The sequence below is a fragment of the Periplaneta americana genome, chromosome 11, assembly GCF_040183065.1.
Source record: "Periplaneta americana isolate PAMFEO1 chromosome 11, P.americana_PAMFEO1_priV1, whole genome shotgun sequence".
NCBI lineage: Eukaryota > Metazoa > Arthropoda > Insecta > Blattodea > Blattidae > Periplaneta > Periplaneta americana.
In genome coordinates, this window is record NC_091127.1 from 89,625,391 (window position 1) to 89,647,954 (window position 22,564).

Here is a 22,564-nt window from a genome sequence, read left to right on the forward strand (position 1 = left end):
ACAATACAATACATTTTCACCGCCGCCTCAGATTATTGCATCGTTGTTCCGTAGCTCCTATGTGCAAAATATAAAATTTTTCAGTAGGAAGAAAAAACAGATTTATTCATTCTATGGCAGTGGTACATAGGAGATTGTGAATTCTTACATTTTCGAAAGAAAGAAATATAATTACATATAGGAGATTGTATTATTTGCTGTATAACTACTTAAGTTATTTAATAAAGCAAAAATTTGAAAATCGATATGTCACATAGGAGTTATTGCAGGAACGACGTTGATGATTATAATGAAATAAAAACAAATGACTTCGTCTATTTAAGGCGGGCTTGACATTTATCATTATTAATATACAGAGAATATTTGTGTGTTTGTATGAACTTTTAATAATTTCTTCACTGAAACTTGTAGTTTCTCTAAATGATGTAATACTACATATGAGTCATTCCACGTCAAATCGCACAGCAATAAAACACGACCTTCTCGTAAATGGTCAAATTTTTTTCCATGAATTCCAGACATCAAATAAGGGGACCCGTATTGTTTTATTTTCACAATTATTAATTATTTGTGTAGTTATGACTATTTGAAATTACGCAAATTATGCCCGCACTCTTATATAAACTCACTTGGAACTCTGTGTCTACAAATAATTGAGATTTGCGGTTTGGCGCATTTGAAAGACTAAATACAACACTTTTTATTACTTTAGGCTTATTACAAATAAATTTAAAATTTGGCCTAATTTTTTAATAATTTATTTTTCAAAGCAAAATTACTATATTATATAGCCAAGTTAAAAATCTGAAAAAAATATAGACTTGTTCCCTGATGTATTATCTGTAAACTACTGCATTTAGAAATGTGGGATCTGCACACCTACATTTGTAGCAATTTATTTTCCGGAGGCTTGCACGGGCTAGAAGGCTGCCCGCGGAAAGTTTACGAAATCCCCCGTTGCATATAACAGTAAATATCTTATCTAAAGTTATTTTATTATTGTCAGCTCAGCTAAGAGGGAGAGCCCTTCACAATGCTGAATGTTTATACTGTAATATAGCCAAGTGTTTAATAATAGCAAGGCTGAGTAAGGCAGTAAACTTTATGACAGTAAACAGATGGCAGGAGACAAAATATAGAAGAGAAAAATAATCAGTCAGGGTTTGAATTTCATGGAGTGACGTGACTTCTATACAACATGAGTGACGCGTAGTATATAACAAGTGTTTAAATCCATTTGACATTCCTGATCACGCTTTTAAAAAGAAAAGTACATTAAGACGCATAAGTCGCGATTTATTGATAAAGCTCAATTTAAAGGAGTCTTTGAATGTGCAAATATGTGATTCTTTCCGTAAAAAATCTATCAACTTCCGGATAGGTCAAGTGAAATTATATGTGAAGCCGGTAGTTCTTGTGACATTAATAAACATGAATCAAATTAAAGTACGGACAGAGAAAGTGATTATCCCAGTTCTTCTTCTAGCAGTTATATGGGTACAGCGCTAGAAATCAGTAATATTGAGGAATTAAACAAGTGTTTAATGTCAATAGAATCCCTTATCAAGAAAAGAAAACCACAACAAAAACGATACCCCCGTGAAAAGTGTCAAAAAGTAAAAGGCTCCCTAGCAAGTAAACTTTTTCATGTAGAAGATGTATCGTCATCCCTTCAAAAGTCGGCCATATTTCATTTTTGACGGAATGCAAAGAAAATGTACAACCTGAAAATTACATAGTTATTGCAGACTTTTCTGAAAATTATTCATTTGTAATACAAGATACAGTACTAGGTGTGCATTGGAACAAATGCCAAGCCACAATACATCCTTTCGTAGTATATTTCAAAGAAGATACAGAAATTCGTTATAAAATTATTGTTGTCCTCTCAGAAAGCATGAAAAATGACACCGATTCCTTTCACTTTTTTAAATCCGAAGCAATCAATTTCTTAAACCAAGAATTCAACCATATGAAAAAAATCATCTACTTTCCCGATGGATCAAGTTCACAATACAAAAACAAAAAGAATTTTAAAAGTAATTGCTTACACAAAGGCGATTATGGAATTAGTGCTGAATAACAATTCTTTGCAACGTCGCATGGTAAAGGTCCATGTGATAGCATTGGAGGAACTGTTAAAAGACTTGCCACAAGAGCCAGCCTATACAAGATCCTATAACAACACCAATGAAAAAACTGTTTGATTGGTCACAAAAAACATTTCTAACGTGTCATTTATACTTTGTCCATTGAATAAGCACAAAAACCACACTTAAAATTTGCAGGCCAGATACCACAATCTAAAACCAATAACTGGTACATTAAAATTACATTCTTTTACTCCGTTGTCAGAAACTGAATTTTTAGTAAAACAATTTTCTTTCGAGAAAGAAGGTAGGCGAATGAAAATTTAAAGTGTAGTGTGAATGAAAACAAACGTTTAAAAAGCATAATATACAAATATTTGAAGATATCATAACAAGTAAATTAGCAGTGTTTCCTCGAGTGACTTGATCCGTACTGGATGTAATGTTGCAACGTTCACTCGATAATCCAGCACCGATAAACCTCCCAGCGCGCTTCAAAGCTTCCCGTCCACTGCTGCTGCACCGATCACTACACATTGTTTCGTAAGTAATTAAATTTCCATTAAACTATTGGAGATCCCATTGTGATTTTTTCTGGAATTACTAAGAATATTTCCGTGCATCTAGTTGGCATTTTTTTTAGATTTTTAATACGGCTATTTCACATTGATATCTAACTTTTAAAAATTGAATCATAAAAAAATATTTGTAATAATTATATTAAAATTAGTTAGTAAATATTTAACAAAAGACAGTACTTTAAGCTTTTAAATGCATTTTTCAAAACATTTTTAACATCAATATCCTCAGATATATGACGCTTTAAATGTTGCATTGTGCGACATTTTTAACGAATTTTAATATGCAATATTTTAAAAACATGTGGACTTAGGAGGAAATAAAAACACATTTGTTAGTTTATTAGACCCACAGAGTTGGTAAAAAAAATATAAACGCAATCAGAAATATGAAGGTCAAAATTTGTATAATTTTGTGCGATTTGACGTGGAATGTCTCATATGAGGACTGCGGTAAGATGAAAATAGATCTTTACGCACAGAAAACTTGATATTGTATAACTTGATTATTGCAACTTTATTTGGGCCACATAAAATACTCTAATTTTATACACTTAAATTTCTCTTTGTTCACAGAACATAATAGTTAAGAGTTTTGTCGTGAAGTTGAGTATTTTTACTGGACCATACAGCCCATAATAAATAAGCATTTTACCATAGAGCTCACTGGAGCAGAGTTATTTTAAAAGGTGTCACAAAATGGCGTTCCTGCGCTCATAATTTACTATATTCGTTTCCAGTGTTTCTTAAAATAATATTTATGTAGGGCACCTCATTTTTTTATTTGCATAAACAATTTTATACAACCGAGCGAGTTGGCTCAGACGGTAGCGTTTGAGACACGCATTCCAGGAGGTCCTGGGTACAAACCCCATGGCCGACCAATCTGACTGGGGTTTTTCATGATTTCCCTCAGTCATAAAGGCAAATGGCGGATTGGAAAGATACATGCCATGATTCATCAACGCCTCAATTACCAATACCAAAAACATTAATCAAAGTCTATAATCAGTTACATGAACACAAGCCATCTACAACACACAATAGAAACAGGAACTCAACAAGAGTAAAAATGGCCTACTCATACACCCACACATTCTAAACATGTGACATGACCACAGATGTTAAGGTGTGAATAAAATAAACTTAACAAAACAAAAAATGCAGAGTAAGGTTAACATAAAAATTATCTTCATACACAATCAACTCTATTAATTTGGAGTGATTTATTAAAGGATGCATTCAAGACTAATTTAGAAAAATGTTAAACGAATTATCCTTGCACCAAAAACGGATGTTCTCTGAACCAAGTCATCACATTTTAATTATTTGCATGTAATAACAATTAAGAAACATGTTAAAGGAATTATCATTGCACCAAATGAGTGGTCTCTGGACCAAAATGATCGCATTTTAATTATTTAAATACAATTTAAATTAAGTAACATATTAAATGGTTTATCCTTCTATCAAACACGAATGTTCCCTGGACCAGATGTCCTATTTTAATTATGTATTTACTTTATATTTATTTCTAACAAGTGCAGCGGAGCGCACGGGTACGGCTAGCACAGTGATAAACGTGTGATTTTAGTTTGCAGTGGTTTCTTACTATCTCTGGTCATATAAAATACTAACCTGTAAAGGAAATCCTTATCTTTATATCTGCAACCAAAGAATAACCAAATATCTCCAATTACTACTTCATTATTTCTCTGCTTCTCTTCCAGACGATGTTGAAGAAAACCTACAATGAATCATACAGTTTCTATGACTAATTCAATATGTCGACACAGTTAGATTTCGATTCTGCTCAGCTGTTTTATAATATGTATATTGTACTCATACCATGTATGAAATGTTTTTAAACTATGATGTCAAAATGTCCTGTGTCATCACAGTAAAATGTTAAAACTTAGTTGTTTTTTAATTTATTATTTTTTATAATTTAAAGTTTTATTTCTGTCCCATCACAGTATTGTTTGGGTAGATGTATTTGTAACACTGCAGGACAGAATCATAAATCATAACTGCACTGGATGATTAACAACATTAACACTTGATTACTGTTGTGTTCTTATTGAGCATATGATGTATCCATAGTTCTTTACACCAATGTTACTGACAATACGAAACTGTCGAAATTGTTGCCATTATTAAGCAAATCGCTAGTTTTATAAACTGAAAATTACAACAATAGCTATTTCAGATGCAGCTTTGGTAGAAGAAAATCCTTGTTATTTTTCTTAGTGTTATAAAATAAATAGCGTAGTATTTTTTTAATGAACTTTTAAGTACAAAAGCATGAGGAAAATATGCCATTAAAAACCCAGTGCATTTTTAATGCAGAGTTCGAAGAATATCTTTACAATAAAATCAGATGTTTATTGCAATACATGTTTCCCACTTTTAGTTTTAGTCATGGAGAATAAATAATCGGACATTAGACATCATTTAAGGTATATGTATACATTAGAGGGTGAAAATTTAAATTATGCAACATTTAGGGCTATCAATATTTTTAGCTACAAGAATACATTGTTATTAAGACATGTAACTATTTTTAAAAAAATAATTCTTTGAAATTGTTTATAATATTTTTTTGTTTAAAAAATTTAACAAAATGGTAAACATGATATTCCCTATCCTAATGAAGATATTTTCAAAATTCCTTCACTGTGTTATAGAAAAAAATGTTTGTGTAGTGCCTGAATAAACTTTGAATAACATTTTGTTGTAGTATACCATAAATATCTTAAAGTTTGTAAAATATTAGACAAAAAAAAGTATGCAACATAAAAGAAAAAAAAATTTTATGGGACTGTGAACATGTAGATCAAATTTTTATTTTATTCATGCACTAGATTACATTCCAAGCTCCAAAATGATACCAGAATCATATTTCTATTTTTTTTCTTAGATGAGATATGATGTTTTCCTTAAGCCAATATGTCAAGAAATTATACTTACGGGAAATGGCAGTTGAAAGTTAGGCTGCCAAAATCCCCCTGCATCATTACGTTATACTCTCAGCAGCAGTCTCGCGATTCACCTTCATTTTTTTTTCTTCCTCTCAGGTATCTTCTTCTGCTTCTTGCTTCTGGTGTAGCCTGATTTCTCTTGTGTCCTTTACAACCTTCGAAGAAGATATGGCTGTAGTTGTACTGAGACTAGGTTTGATTCCCATCTTCCTTAGGATATCCGGCTTCACTTCAGGACCACGGTTGTAGTGACACACTGCATCCATTGCACACAAATTGAGTGTTGCTTGTCTCACATAAGTTTCTTTTGGGCACCTCTTCCAGATCATCCCATTGAAGGACTCATTAATGTTCTGGGTCTTCCCATGCAGGCATTTCTGCAACATCTTATGGTCCATCAGTCTTTCATAGACTGGTTTCATTTGCCTAATCACTGCAATGGGAATACCAGGACCTTCATGCTTGTAAGGGATGCCTTTTGCTTTCCCAACTTGATAAGTGCACCAACTGTCTTCACCTAGTGGACACTTTGCATGAAGTGGCTGGCTGTCATTTGCTGCGACATGGAACATAGAGGCCTAGATGGCTCTTTTCATTTTGTCTACTCTTTCTGTGTTAGACCTGAGGGGAATACCAAAGTAATTTTGAGTTAGTCTATCAGGACCTGAGTCAGTTTCCCCTTTCCACCGATCTTTTTGTTTTTTACTAATTGTCGAAGACCTTTGCCTAAATGCTTTTAGTAATGCCCCACACATTCTAATTTCACTATCTCTTTCCCACCATATGGGTCAAGTTCAGATACAGTTTTGAAGCTTTTTAAGTCGCCATCTCTTAAATATTGAGTTAGTTACACGAGCATACTGGTACATGTTCTCCTAGCCAAGTCTGATATGGTGATTTTTTGTCTTCCTTAGCATGCATCCTGCAAGACATTCAGCTTTTGGACATCACCTCCACAACGAGAACTTTACCAGTTTTTACTGACATGGCAGTCACAACATCTGACAAAGAAGAAAATTCCCTCTGTTGCCACGTTCCATCAACTGACACTGCACAATCACTGCTACCAGTATTTTCAAATACTTCATTAGCAGCATCATTCATTGTATCATAAGCAAGCTGTGTCACCACTTTGTTTACATGCTTGATATGACCCTGATAAGAATTTTTACTGAGGCCACATGGCAAGCCCAGAAGGTAACATAACCTGTTCAATTCACTATAGCCACAACCAATTTCTTGATTTGCATAGACAATTCTCCTGTTTATTTCAAAATATTTTGAAACTTTGTGGCTTGAGAATAATTCATCAGAATTATACCCACATGCTGAACCAGCCAGTTTCACACATATTGCCAAACCACTTCTCTTGCCATTATTCAAACATAACAAAACTGAACACACCATAAGACATTCTGGACGAGCTATTAGTAAAATTAATTTTGTCAAATATCAACATCAAAAAGAATAAAACCATAATGTTCTGTGTGTTCACTTGATGGTGGACAATGTCTATCTGTAGTTGTATTTGTTTCTTTCTTCTTCCCATAAAATGTCCTTTGTTTCTTCCTGCTTGTATTACGTTTGTTAGCCATCAGCTGTAGAGCTATACAGCAAGTTTACTCCGGCGAATTCCTGGATACGATATCGTGAAGGCCTAACCTCTAGTGAGTGGCACGAAGCTATTAAAATGACTGCACACGTGTCTTCCGTACATTCCCTTCCGGGCAGGACTCGGGACAACATCCTCTGTCGGCGATGCCACAGAGAACCAGAAACACTTGCACATGTCCTGGGTTCTTGTCCACACGGTGAAGTACTCCGTAACTCACGACACCATAGAATTCGTTCGAAGATCGCCGAACAGTTTAGATCAATAAATTTTCAAGTGTTCGAAGAAGTTCACGGACTGGCAGACAATGGCAATACAAGAAGAATAGACATGATTGCCATCCCACCAAATAACAACAATGGCTACATCATTGATCCCACCGTTAGATTTGAAAAACAATGAGCCAACCTGAAGATATAAATAGGGAAAAAAACGACATCTATGTATGTACTGTTCCATATTTCATGGACAAATATGGTCTACAACAGATTGAAGTAATAGGCCTTATGGTTGGAGCGCATGGAACTATTCCCGGTTTCTTCTTCCAGACCTTGCAACGTTTTGGCCTATAGAGGAAGGCAATTGATGACATCGTTCTTGCAGCTCTGAGAGGATCCATATTTCTACTCCAAAACCATCTCTATGGTCAACAGTGATCTTCAAACAATTAAGTAGTACCTAATTATTTATTCAGCCATTTCTTGTCATTGCTGTAAGACTCCATTAACCTTAAACATATGTATATTATTTATACTTTCAACTGCATATTGCACAATATGCTGTCTTTGTGGCAGCCTGTTAATACAGGGAGCTGTTATCATTTAGATAAATGAATAAATAAACTAACGCTAAACTAAATATGTAAAGAGAACACTAAACTGAAACTACAGGCACAAACAGTTGGAAATAATACTCATAACCTGTGTAACCACGTGTTTAAAGCTTAACACATGTGTATATAAACAACGACCTTCTTCATTTGTAGTTTTGTTATTGTTCCGGCTTCATATAAGCCTTGACAATTCTTTTTTCAGAATATATTGGTGTCATTCATTATGAACAGCAACTCAAATATAAGTTACTGCTGTACTATTTTACATTAAAATATGTTTTGGAGTCCTGTTTTTGTGATATATTGCTGGATTATAATTTCCAAGATTTTAAATATATTTCCTTAGCAGTATGGTAAAAATTTTGTTGAAACTATTCTGATATATTCAGGTATAGTTGATATTTCAAGGTCATTATGCATTTGAACTTGAGTTGTATAAAAATCATATCCACCGATAATTCGTAATGCCTTATTTTGAACAACCTGCAAGTGATGCATAATAGTTCGGGGAGCAAACCCCCATGCAGGAGTTGCATATGTCATTTGGCTGTGTATGTACACTTTGTATAATGTCATTTTACATTTCAAGGATAAATTTACACTTAATAGAAGTGGCATAAGTTGTTTCAGGCGATTTAGTGCTGTATACTTATTTCTTAATATATGATCTTTCCAATTTAGACGTGGGTGAAGTAGAATGGCCAAATGTTTAGTTTTCTGTACATATGCTATTCTAAATTTATGGAGCATTAGCAGTGTTAGTGGCACTGGTCGACATTTAGTAAAGATAATATAATTTGATTTCATGTTGTTTATTTTAATCTTCCAGGTTTTTGCCCACTTATCTATTAACCGAAGAATGTGGCTGTACAGCTCTATATGCAGATAGTATGTTAATTTTTCGACTGAAGATGACAGCGTCATCAGCATACATTGCCAATTGCGTAGCATTATGATGAGGAATATCTGATGTATATAAATTGTAAAGCATGGGAGCCATCACTGAACCTTGAGGAACACCTGCTGAAATATGTTTAATTGGAGAGTAAGCCTTATGTACTCTGACTCTGAATTTACGATTAGAGAGAAAAGAAGAAATTATGGATATGAGATTATCCAGAATTTGTAGAAGGACGAGTTGCTATGAGGCCATTGTGCCAGACTGTATCGTATGCTTTCTCAATGTCTAAAAATGCAGCAATTATACTATATTGATAGTGAAAACCTCTGGTGATATATTCTGTTATTTGTGTTAGTTGATGTACTGTAGACCTGTTCGGCATAAATCCAAATTGTTCATCAGGGATAATGTGTCGAGATAAGATGTGTTCAGAGAGTCTGTTAAGTATAATTCTTTCATATATTTTCATAGATTGTAATAAAATGGATCTGTGTGGAGCTATCCAATGCTTTTGCTTCAGTAAAATCTCATTTTATAAACCTATGGATCAACAATTGGCTCTCTTCTGACAAAGGAAAAATTTTACAGTCTGTACAAAAGAAACCAAATGGCCTGGAAATGTACAAAAACTTGCCCAGACATGTTCAAACATTTTTAACAAGAGCCCGAACAGGTCACATTATCACTCAATTGTACCTACACCGATTTCACATTTCTGATTGATGAAGATCTGGAACACATTCTTCTATATACTGTCCATCCATAAACCACAAAAGAAGTAAATTAAAATCATCAGTACCAGTTGCAGAAGACACAGCCCTGCAGTATATATTGACCACACCCCACCTCTGGCTACTAGCAACAGGCATCTATAATGAACATCGATCAAAATACCCCTAATTTCTCATGAAAAACAACAACTGAATAGACTACAGTGGACTATAGTGGACTTTATGTTGTCAGCAAACAGTTGGATACATTAAGAAGATTGATTGATTCATTCATATATTTTCCCCATGGTATTTAGTAGGCTAATCAGTCGATGATTGATAACAAGTCGTGATTTTCCAGACTTAGGAAAAGTAATAATAAATGTTTCCTTCCATATTTGTGAGAAATAAAGAAACTGTAGAGCAATATTTATAAGGATGGTTAAATGTGCAATTATATTGCCAGAAAGATTCTGTAACATGTGATTCGTGATACCATCTGGGCCAGGAGCCTTGTTAGAATTGGATTTCTTAATATATCTACGAACTTCTGAAATAGTGGCAGGCTGTATCTGTATTACATGCTGTTTGTGTTTGAAATCATTTACTAATCTTTGTATTGAGCGATGGTATATTTTATAGTGATGGTAAGACTGATGAGGCTTGAACACATTCTCAAGTTCATCTGCTATAACACCTGCTTTTTCATCATCAGAGTATAAAAGGCCGGCACTGCTTGAAATTGGGAAATTAGTATACTCCTTGGGTTTAGTAAGTCTACAACTTATTTTCCATGGCATATTGGACTCCCATGTTAATTTATCAAGATCATCTTCAAACTTTGTTGCCCTCATATATAAAAGTTGGTTTTGAATTGTTCTTGTAACTTGATTTTATTTTATTTTATCTGGAGGATCGCGATACAGTTGCCATCTTTTTCGAAGTTGTTTCTTCTGTAGGATTAGTGCATCAATATCTGGTGATATACTGTTCATGTTATGTTTAATTGGTCGAAGAGCTTGAAATTTTGCCAACTGTAATGTTTCAGTCAGGCATTCCACGTGAAAATCTAGTTCCACTTTAGTAGTAATGTTTGGTCTTGGTATGTGGATGTCAGACAAATATTTTCGGAAATAATCCCACCGGATGACATGTCTAATTCTTGCTCATATGATTTCTTTTTCTAATGTAAAATCTAATTGGAGAAGAATTGGAATATGATATGAATTCATTTCATCAAGGGTTTGAATTTCTTTTACTGTTAATTTAGGAGAATGAATGAAAAAAATCAATAATATCTGGAGCATGAGACTATTTGTAGGAAAATGTGTTGGAGTGTCTGGTCCTGTAACCACATAATGAAATTTATCAGAGTGCCTCTGCAAAATTCTGCCGTTGGGTGTTATAATCCATGATTTCCACTAATTGTGTTTTGAATTCCAGTCCCCTCCTACTAGGAACGAAGGTTTTAATGATGTTAGTGTGTCCAAGTCTTCTGACAGTAATTTTTTGCTTGCTGGTTGGTATATGGCAGCAATAAGAAATTCCTGTTTGTTGATTGTAGTAGTAATAGGTGTAGCCTGAAGATTTTTAAAAGTTTGGAGGTGTAACTTCTATATGAAATAAAGTGGATTTGATAACTACTGCAGTACCGCCAAAACCTTGTGTTCGTCCTGGTGTATGGTATATGCGATACCCTGAAATACGCCAATTAAATTGCTGAGGGAGACAAGTTTCACATACTAATGCAATATCAATGTCACAGTGTTGAAGCAAGTTTGTAAAGAGCAGATAATCACTAGAAATGCCATTAGCATTATATGTAATTATATTAAACGAATTACTAGGCATTTTAGTTAAAAAGATTAGCTACAATATCAATAAAACTTGCACAGAAGGTAAATATCTTAGACATCTTATCTGGTTGGAGTCTAATATCTGTAATTAGTGTCTTGAAACTTTTGGTACTATTTTTAAACTTATCTGTTGTAAGAAACTGGATGATATGCTTAATGTCTTCAAAATCTGTAGCAGTGGTTTCTTCATTGTTGCTATGACGTTGGAAGCCAGGAATTCTCGAGGTTGTTGGCCGCAATTTAGGAAATGAAGTTGTTGGTGGTACAGGTTTTTGTCAGACTGTCAATTCTCTTGCCTTTTTTGATATTTCAAGATTTTTGGGCAGTTTCTAAAGTTTGCTGGATGCTCTCCTCCACAATTGGCACATGTAGCCGGAATTTCAATAGGTTTCTTGCAGTCTCTGGTATTATGACCCACTCCACATTTAACATATTTAGGTGGTAAGGTGCACAGTTGTGCCTTATGACCGAAGCCTTGGCACCTGAAGCATTGAAGTAATGAATCGTTACTTTTGTAGCTTTCAATTGATATTTTAATGTGTTCAATGCCAGTCAAGAGCTTAAATTTTTGTGTCATTTCTGGCGTGCGTGGAATAGTAAGCACCCATACTGGAAGATGAATTATTTCTTTGGTATTTGTATCATTATTGTACACTGTATGCTTAAGTTGTCTAATATGTAATAGTGTAATCTCATTCCCTTGGAAAGGATTAATTATATTTGCCTGGTCAAAAGAGGGAGGTAAACCTTTTAATACATATTTAATATTGGAAATCTCAGGTTCTCCATACGTATAATATCCTATACTGTGGTCGTGAAGTAATTTTAATATAATATTTCGTTCTTCAGTAGTGGTTGGTTTTATTTTTAGTTGTCCTTGAGGTAAATACTCTGCAGAAGTGTCATTATGAAATTGTGTCTTAAATAATTTCATTATTTGTTCCATATCTTTATTGTATTGCACAATGATTAGTGGTGGTTTCTTGGTTTTAGGCACATTTATACTTGTGCCAGGTGTAGTAGTTTCGGGAATAATACTTGAATGCTCCATTTGTTCAGAAGTATTCAGCACTTCATATGCATTGCTAGTTTCAATTGGTTGTGATTCATGATGTTTGGCTTTACTTGTTTTAGCCGGTAATTGGAAACCATCTTCAAATTGTTGTCCTTGTCTTCGTTTACCTCTCTGGTGATAAAGCTTTCCATATTGATCCACTAATCTATCGAGAAAAGCAGTGCTGATCTGACGTTCTGTTCCTACTTAATTTATGAGATTACGTTCAAACAGGAGTAGCCTATTGACATCAATCTGGGTTAGTGTATTACTTGAAGGTGGAAATGGTAATCCTTTTTCTCTGCATTTCTCTTTGAAATACGGTGCTTGATCGTAGGCCGACATTGTGAAACAGGTTCAGACCGAAATTGTTATAATTTTAACAAATCACAAAAGAAATAAACGTTTATAACTATTTAATTGGGTGAATGTAGAGTATCCAACGACCACTGAACGAATATTTCACTTTTATCACTGCCAATGTTGCGCTATAATCGTATATGCAAGGTAGGCTATAACAAAAACCTAAACTAACCAAACCTAACCTGTCAAAGCAGCAACAAGTTATACTAAATATGTGTAAAATTGGCCTATGTCTCTATAGTGGGCGGGACATAAGTAACATTAACCTTTAATTGTTTGTAGTAACACTAATAAACAAAAGACACTATTAACTTAGGAAAATAAAACCAATAAGTATTGTAAAACACAACAAACTCTCAACTTTCACTATTTCAGTTCGAATTTCGTGGTTGCCAACAATGAACTCTATAAACAACTTTCTTTTCTTGTTTTTATTTATAATTTCTGTTCATAGATGGCAGGAAGGGCAAGGCCTGTGCACTAACGATATCTATGAGTTACTTGTAAACTATTAGAAATTCCAGGGTACTTTGAAATGGGTAAAAATTGGCTTAGTATTTCAGGAAAAGAATCTGACATTTTGACAGATAAAAGGGGGGTGTAACCACTTTGCTACTATCATAAAAAAGTGCCAATATCTACAAAACTACTTGTCAGAATTAAATAAGCAAACCAGCAAATGAAAGAAGACGAAATGCTTCTCCCAAAACATGTTTCGAAAAATGTGATTTTTCATAATTTTTTGTGTTTTTAACGTATACATATACTTTATAGCAGTAAAAAAACATACAAATTCAATTCTGTACTTAACATCCTTTTCCAAAAGTGAAAGGTTCCATGATAAAGATATGAAATTAACAGCTGCTGAGGAAGCATTCACTATCACACCTTGCAACCAAATCAAACTTTCAGATCCATGAATTTTACCAATAAACTTAACTAGCATGTTTTGAGCCAAAAGGCACATGTGTCTGTACCAGAGCAAAAGTGATTGTGAAATTTTAACTCCATTTGCAGTTTCTTAACTACAATATAACCTGACTTACAGAAAGTTAATTTTATCTCAATCATGACAGACATATCAAAGCATAAGGACGTAAAAACATTTCCATTGCTTGTCAGGTACTTTAGCCTTGCGCAGAGGATTCAGATTAAACAGTTGGATTTAAATCTTTGCCTTAGAAAATGTTACATTTTTGAACAAGTGTTTGAAAAGTGGCTTACTTAAGAACTCATAGTTCTTTGGGCAGATAAAGCCAAAAACAATTTTGGAAGAGTGTCTAGAAATTGAGTCAACATCTTAGCATAATTAAAAGAAAATATGGGGCATAATTTACTCAGGATTCAATGTTCTGGTCATGTAACTTGTAATACAGTAGCATGCAAATTAATCCGAACATGACATATTTTTACATTTTCTGTCATTGTTGGCCTCACAGCTGCTCATACCGCTTTAATTGACATCTGTAGTACGTGTAATTCCATTGTTGAAGGTCTGTCATTATTTTTTTTATAATATGTGACATTTTGCCTGTCGTTTTGTACTTATAAGCATTTCAGTTGTGTTGAAGACTTAATACTGCAATCCTGTGTACATTCTGTCGTCTTTACAAATGGATACAACTCCACGAAAACGGTCTAAAGTTATAACATTAGCAGAGCATTCTTCTATGACACAGAGGCAAATTGCTGCAGAATGTCACATCGGTTTGGTTACTGTTAATTCGATCATAAAACGATAAAGGGAGACTGGATCCGTCACACCCCAGAAAAAGAGAAACTGTGGCCGGAAAAAGAAGACTTCACCTGCAGATGATCGTTTAATTGTCAGGAAAAGTAAATTAAATTCTAGACTAACTGCTGTCCACTTAACCCGCGAGTTAATGGTTACCACTGGGGCGAATATTCACGTCACAACAGTGCAGCATAGGCTTTTGAAAGCTGGACGAAGGGCTCGTAAGCCTATTAAGAAGCAACTGCTAACCCCTGTTATGTGCAAAAAACGCTTAATGTGGGCAAAATTACATCAACACTGGACAGTGAATGACTGGAAGAATGTACTTTTTTCCGATGAGTCTCATTTCGAGGTCCATGGCCACCGTGTTTCTTACGTACAGAAAGGATCTGAAAAAGTAACAGCAGCTCATCTCCAACAAGCACCCAAATACCTCCCCTAAAGTAATGTTTTGGGGTTGTTTTACACATGAAGGGCCTGGAGCATTAATACCTATCAAGAGAATGATGAATTCTGACAAATATATTCACTTATTGGAAACCAGAATCGTACCCCAGCTGCAAAAATCATTTCCGGATGGCAGAGGTGTGTTCCAACAAGACCTGGCACCATGCCATACGTCTCGAAAAACTACAGAATTCTTCAACAAGAAGAATATTCAGGTACTCCCCTGGCCAGGCAACTCACCCGACATCAACCCCATTGAGAACTTGTGGTCAATTTGCAAAAGAAGAATGCAAAAAATGGATTGTTCTACAAAGGAGAAGATGATTTCTGCCCTCAATGGCGTATGGTTTCGCGATGAAGAAATGAAGAATATTTGTGGTAAATTAGTGAAATCCATGCCAAATCGTCTCAGAGCTGTTATTAGGAACAAGGGAGGCCACATAGATTACTGAGGTATGTCTTAGATCCTTTTTTTATCCCGTTTGAGTGTTTTTGCATAAGTAATTACGTTGTTCGGATTAATTTGCATGCTACTGTACTATTCAGAATGTTGCTAATGTTCCTCTTGTGGATATAGATGTCACTATTACAAAATATATTCTTAGTTTTATTTGTACACTATTAGAGTTCGAAGTCTGAATAGGTTTTGCGAAATTGTGGATCAGGAATACAAACATATTTTAGGTTATAACAAAACATGGTGACTAGATTTACTCTCCATGGTTCCTCTTAAGTAATTTTTTTATTTCAAAACAAAGATCCATTTGTCATGAAATCATTCTTAAAAAAAAGTCCCTTCTCAGAAGCATGGTTCTACTTTCTTCACAGTCAAGATCAACTTTCCACTCTGCAGGGAAAAAATAAAAGGTTAAACAGTTACAGTTTTCAAGTTGTATTGTATTAAATAGTTTTAAACTCTCGATTATTCATGCGTGAATTATTCGTGCCAGGCTTTTTTTAATTACGTGAAGGTGTTCAAAAGATTTAAACGACAAGAAATTTCGAATACGTGTGAACTGAGCTCGCACAACTAGCACTGCGCCTGTCACAAACAGCAACAAACGATACACAGCTGTAGTATAAACACAGTACAGTACGAACTAGATAAAGAAACTGAACTCGGAAAACTTAAAGAAACTGAACTCGGAAAACTTAAGAAAGCTAAATCTAAGAACGTACTGTACAGTAATTTCAATGCAGTAATGTATTTAGTACTATATAATTAGAAACAATAGAATATAAATGACATCGTATTTTGAGTGTCTAATTTGTTAGCATTCGAGCAACGAAGGACGGTTTGTCTTTCTAATTAGAATTTAGTTAACTTTTATTGTGTTTTTTTTTTGTCGAATGTTGCTGACGGTTATTTTAAAATTAAAGTGACGTCGCGGTTATTATAGATCATTATAGTACAGTTAGGGATGGAGGAAATAAATTAAATACCAATATATTAATATTGCAATATATTGCAATTCTAATTTTGCTAATCAATATATCAGCCATTCAGAGCAGAAGTGGTGTAGGTCAAAATTGGGTGATGAAGTTTAGAGTAAAAATTCTGTAAAATACAGTGCAAAGTAGTAATTAATATGTCCTTTGTGCTATCCACTGACTACTAATAGTTTAAATAAATTGAATATTAATTGCTACTTTGCGCTGTATTTTACGGAATGTTTACTTTAACCCTCATTAACCATTTTTGACTTACACCATTTCTGCTCTCAATGGCTCATATATTGCACATAGGTGGAGAGAGAACAGTTTCCTTGGGGGGGGGGGGGGGAAGGAAGCAAAGCAAAACCATACAATCCTGATATAACAAAGTTATGTGGGACATCATTTACCTTCTCGTCCTGTTATAGCTTGACCGTGGTACAGTATACCGGAATATGATCATTTAATAAAGGTATTTTCGGGGAGCATATTTTTACAATGTTACATCCATATCCGCAATGTTTTGGACTGAGTTGTATAGGGCTTGAACTCTAGGTCTACTACAAATTATAATAGGGCATAACTTAAAACAATCTTTCTATTTTGCTCTCTCATACACAAATACATGTACACATCAATATCACTACATAACAGTGTTAACAGAAACTTTTTTTATCTGAAGCTTACCTTTCTTAAGATATCATATGAAATGTAAATTTTAATTATTTTGCTTAATCTCTCGTCTTTCAGTTTACACATTATACCAGGATCACTTTTCTTTTTTCTGCATTGTTCTGCAGTATGTTATTCATATTTCTCCAAGTGAACACCTGCAGACTTCTAACACGTGAGTTCAGGTTATTACGAAAGAAACATTACAGTGCTTCCATTTCTCAAATGAGGTAAAGAAATTCTTATACATTCATAAATTTAAAATCAATTAATATTATAGTCCAGACAGCCATCAAACAGCAACGGCAGAGAGCAGACGTATCAAAGCGATGCTAAGTAGTGAGAAGTAATTACACAGCAAGAAGAGGAATGTACGGTGCTTGACCTGAGAGGTGAACTAGTGAGAAGAACTTAGAGGATTGACATTGAAGTATACAGATTAAGAATTGGAGCTTTCAACAGAAATAGAAGAAATACTGGGAAAAAAACAAGAATGTGGAGGAGACAAGGAATTAATATGGGGATTAGGAGTTATATTGGCAATTCTTCTAATAATCGGAGGAGTTGAACTGAACCCCGGTCCTCCAAAAAAATCAGTTAAACCATCTCAGACGTTAAACAGCGAATTGATCAAGGCTGAAATAAACGAGTTAAGGAACGAAATTAATGAAATTAATCAGACACTCAACGGTTTGTTCCCCCATTGCAAGGATTTCGAACATCCATTGACGCGATTTCGAAGAATCTCCAGACTCTTCATGAAGATAATAATAAGTTACAAGTGAAGATTAATAACCTAGAGATACAACAACGGAAGAAGAACCTAATTATCTTTGGCCTGGAAGAAGAAGGAAGAGAACGTAGATTAGTAACTTATAATTCTATATTTCGACTGTGCACTGAAAAATTCGGTTTGAACATAGACGGAAGTCATATTGAAGATGCATATAGGATTGGCAGTGGGAAAGCAAGGCCTGTGATAATAAAATGTGTGTCGCTACAAAAGAATTAATTTTAAACAGTAGGAGGAGCCTAAGAGGATCCAAAATTTGGCTTGAAAATGATTTTAGTGTGGAAACAAGGAAGACGTGAAAGCTGCTTATTCCTTATTTGAAAGAAGCCAGGAAAAGAGGACAGTTTGCAGTGTTAGCATTCGACAAACTGATAATTAATGGAAAGACTTATGATCTAGATTATTGCCAGAGAAACTTCAAATCAGACAATAACTGGATACTAAAGACAAGAAAATCAAAAGAAACGCAGAGCAATGACTTCAGTACTGAATAGAGAAACAACACGGGAGGAAAGAATCCGAGGAAATCAGCAGATTACGAGGAGAGATGCAAACGTCAGCAACCCAGTGTATGTAGGCAGAGTGCGAATAGTTCAACATGTAAACAGCTGTTACTTGAGATCGATGCCCAAGCTACGAGTACGCTGCATAGTAATTCTACAAATGGTAGAGGAAAACGAATCTATCAAGGATCTTCAAGGAGGGAGTCAAGTGTGTCAACAGAGGGAAGCTGCCAGAACCAGGGACCTTCAACAGCAGATGGTTTACTAGAACAGGTATTGTTTAGGAAAAATGACTTAATAAGGGAATTAAACAAGACAAAGAAAAAAACTGGAAAGATAGATGATATTTTTATGAAGATTAAAAAGTAATTTCATTGTATGTGTTAATTGTGATGAAGGGAATAACAATATTGGTGAAAGTGTGATAAACTGTAATTGACTAAAAAGTTGACTGAAATAATTATATTGCTACGGGATGGGGACAAATGAAATAATCGAAAGAGTGGTAGAATGGTGCGAACACTAGAGAAGGACGTGATCTGGTCGAGAGAATCCAAAGTGTGGAAATGTGCGCGAAATTCTTATTAGAAATATGTGAATGAACTCTAATAAAGATTAGGGTGGTAGTATCATACAATCGACTTGCAAAACGAATAACAGTTAAGACTAATATGTGTCAATAGGATGCCCCAGATACTGACTGAAAAAATGAGAAAATTTGTCCGTTATTACGCGGTTACAAATGAAGGGACAAAGCTGTAATTGTAATACCAATAGTAACGAAGTTCTAGTTCTAATAGTTAAGCTATAGTTAATTAGAGTACCTAAAGAATTAATACATAGGACGTCACTATCATGTATATGCTTTGACAACGGTATGTAAATGTAAGTATAGTTGTGGTGAGTACCTGTATACAGCAATGTGAAGGTGCACCATTACTTGTATGATTTTTTTGATGACATTAAATATGTATATATATATATATATATTATAGTCCAGACCACAGATTCCAATTATAACTTGTACAAGGTAACACCTCCATTTTTCAAATGAAATCACGAGTCTTCTGTACTTCCTCCCACTATCCCAACTAAATTCTTGCCAACTCTCAAAGGCACAATTCACTTATTTACATACTTATTTTCAGTTTGACAAAACAAAAGCACATAATATCAAAATTTTGCAAACTATGATGCAAGATCCTCCTCTCGAAATTTACCAAGAATTTTATTTATTTATGAACATAACAGGCAAAGCTCAATTACAATATTCAAGACTTACAATTTACTTAATTTATAAAACATAAACAACGAAAACTAAACATACCCTTATTGAAAACAGAAAAAAAATAGAAAAGCGAGAAAGGAAAAAGGAAACTGAAAATAAGGTGTCAAAATAGCTTGAGATTAACTAATAACAATAGTCTGCAGAATATGATAACAAATTATTTTGTACTTAGAAAAATTCATATTGAAAATATCAACATTTGGATGAGGATGTAATTTATTGTATAATTGCAACATTTGGAAAACTGGAGAATTTTTGTGTGATTCAGTATTTGCCCTTGGTATGAAAAATAAATTTCGAAATTTTGTATTAAGCTTGAGTGCATACAATGTTCTATAATAAAGTAAAATAACACAGTCCAACTTATTGTTAACAATTGTTCTAACAACTGATGTAATGAAGCAGCCTTTATCCTTGGAAACTAAATTCTTTTTAAATTATTCAAGACAAGAAAAAACTTAAAAAATTATAAACTGTGTCAAAAGTGTCACCTTCAGTTTTACAGGAATTGCATTCACATTTACAACTGACAGAAAAAGTGTTCTGGCTTTCACTCATTCAATTCTTCCTTCACTAGGTAGAAAAATATAACAAATAGACTATAACCCATGATAGACGACTAGTCTCTCCTCTGCTCAGGGCACCAAAGATGAGCAATTCACTGTAATCTCAAATAACCAATCCACCATGATATCGATACTCTGCATATTATTTTAACAGAATATTCAGGATTGATGTAGGCCTATTCAAGTCACAAAAATGTACAAAATGGACTAACTCGTATATTTCTAAATCAACTATATTGTCATCTAAGTACACTTACCAATGAACGGGGCCACTCCAGTTCCTGGCCCTATAAGAATCAGAGGTACACTAAGGTCTTCTGGCAATTTAAAATTTGAACTCTTCCTCAAATAAATCGGTATCTGGAAAGAAAGAACTATATATACCCGACTTTTTAAAATGTAGTGACAAAAAATTTAAGATAGATTCTACAGAGTGATTTACTTACTAGAGGTCCCAAACTTTTCACAATAGTCACTGTATATTTTTAGTTTGTAATGAAAATTTATAAATACAAGAACTGAAGCACCAAGTAAGGAGGAGATTATAAAGGCCATAAAGAAACTAAGAAATGGGAAAGCACCTGGATGGACAATATTACAGCAGAGACATTGAAAGAAGATACTGAGATCTCAGCGGAACTTTTGCAACCCCTATTTGAAAAAATTTTGGAAAGAACACGAAGTTCCAATTGACTGGAAAAAAGGCATTCTTGTGAAGCTGCCAAAAAAAGGAAATATGATGGTGTGTGATAATTGGCGTGGGATCACACTATTGTCTATTCCTAGTAAGGTGTTCACAAAGATACTGCTAGACTGAGTAAAGGACGGTATAGATGAGAGGCTTAGACGAGAAGAGGCGGGTTTCCGCAAAAATAAGACTTGTATCAACCAAATACTGGGAAATACGTTACGCATTATAGTAGAACAATGTGTGGAATTAGGACTCCCGTTGTATTTGGTTTTCATAGACTTCCTAAAGGTTTTTGACTCTTTGAGAAAGGAGTCTATGTGGAGATCTTTGGAAAAATATGGTATACCAAATAACATCATAATTCTAATCAAGAGTTTTTATGAGAATTATATACATGCCAAGTTAGTCATAAAGAAGTGTCAAGTGACCCAATTAAAGTTCCTTCAGGAGTCAAGCAGGGATATATTTTATCTCCTACCATTTTTCTGACAGTAATGGATCTGATTATGAGGAAATAAGCTTTGGAAAAAGAACTGGACTCCAATGGGGGTTGATGCAATATATAGAGATCTTGATTTTGCTGATGATATTTGTTTGTTATCTCAAAACTTTCAAAGCATGGAAACTAAATTAGGCAGCTTACAGGAGGAGAGTGCTAAGGTAGGCCTGATGGTAAATTGTAAGAAAACAAAAGAGATAAGGTTAAATAGCAATATAAATTCCACAAGGAAGTTCGAAATAAATGGACAATGTATTGACACAATAACAGAGTTTCAATATTTGGGTAGTTTGGTGACAACAGATGGTGGTGCCAATGCCAATGTTAGAAGCGTATTAGGAAAGCAAATGCAGCGTTCGTACAGCTATACTTGATATGGAAGTCTCACAATCAGAACGAAAATCAGAATATTTCAGAGTAATGTGAAAGCAGTTCTTCTATATGCTTGTGAAACATGGAAGGTAACTCTAGAGATCTCTAGAAGTCTCCAAGTTTTTATAAATCGCTGCCTTAGAAGGATCCTAAATATTTGGTGGCCAAACACAATTTCAAACAAAGAGTTATGGGAAAGAACACAAGAAGAGCACATCAATATACAGATAAAACGAAGGAAATGGGGATGGATTGACCATATTCTTCAGAAAGAAAATTCTATTGACAAAGAAGCTTTAAGATGGAACCCCCAAGGCAGTAGAAAGAGAAGAAGACCAAAGGTTACCTGGAGAACAGTGGAAGAGGAAATACGGAAGGCAGGGACATCATGGTCCAAATTGCCAATATCGCTCAGAATAGAAGACGGTGGCAAAAGTTTGTTGAGGCCCTTTGCTTCAGTGGGAGATACAGGAAATGATGATGATGATGATGATGATGATGATGATGATGAATGAATGGATGAATGAATGAATGAAAATTTATGCACTCATACTTTGAACCTTGTAAAACAGGTTTTTCTCACAAGT

The 22,564-nt window shown here is 34.4% G+C and overlaps 1 protein-coding gene across 5 annotated transcripts in view; it reads right to left on the reverse strand.

The window, feature by feature from the left end:
* Positions 1-22,564, reverse strand: part of LOC138709177 (methionine synthase reductase-like) — a 69,440-nt gene that overhangs the window by 21,755 nt on the left and 25,121 nt on the right. For all 5 annotated transcript variants that reach the window (XM_069839744.1, XM_069839743.1, XM_069839742.1 and 2 more), the window contains 2 exons: positions 20,673-20,775; positions 4,307-4,415 (listed from right to left, as the gene is read on the reverse strand). In XM_069839744.1, the coding sequence (XP_069695845.1) occupies positions 4,307-4,415; positions 20,673-20,775 (212 nt within the window). The remainder of the gene's footprint in view (positions 1-4,306; positions 4,416-20,672; positions 20,776-22,564) is intronic.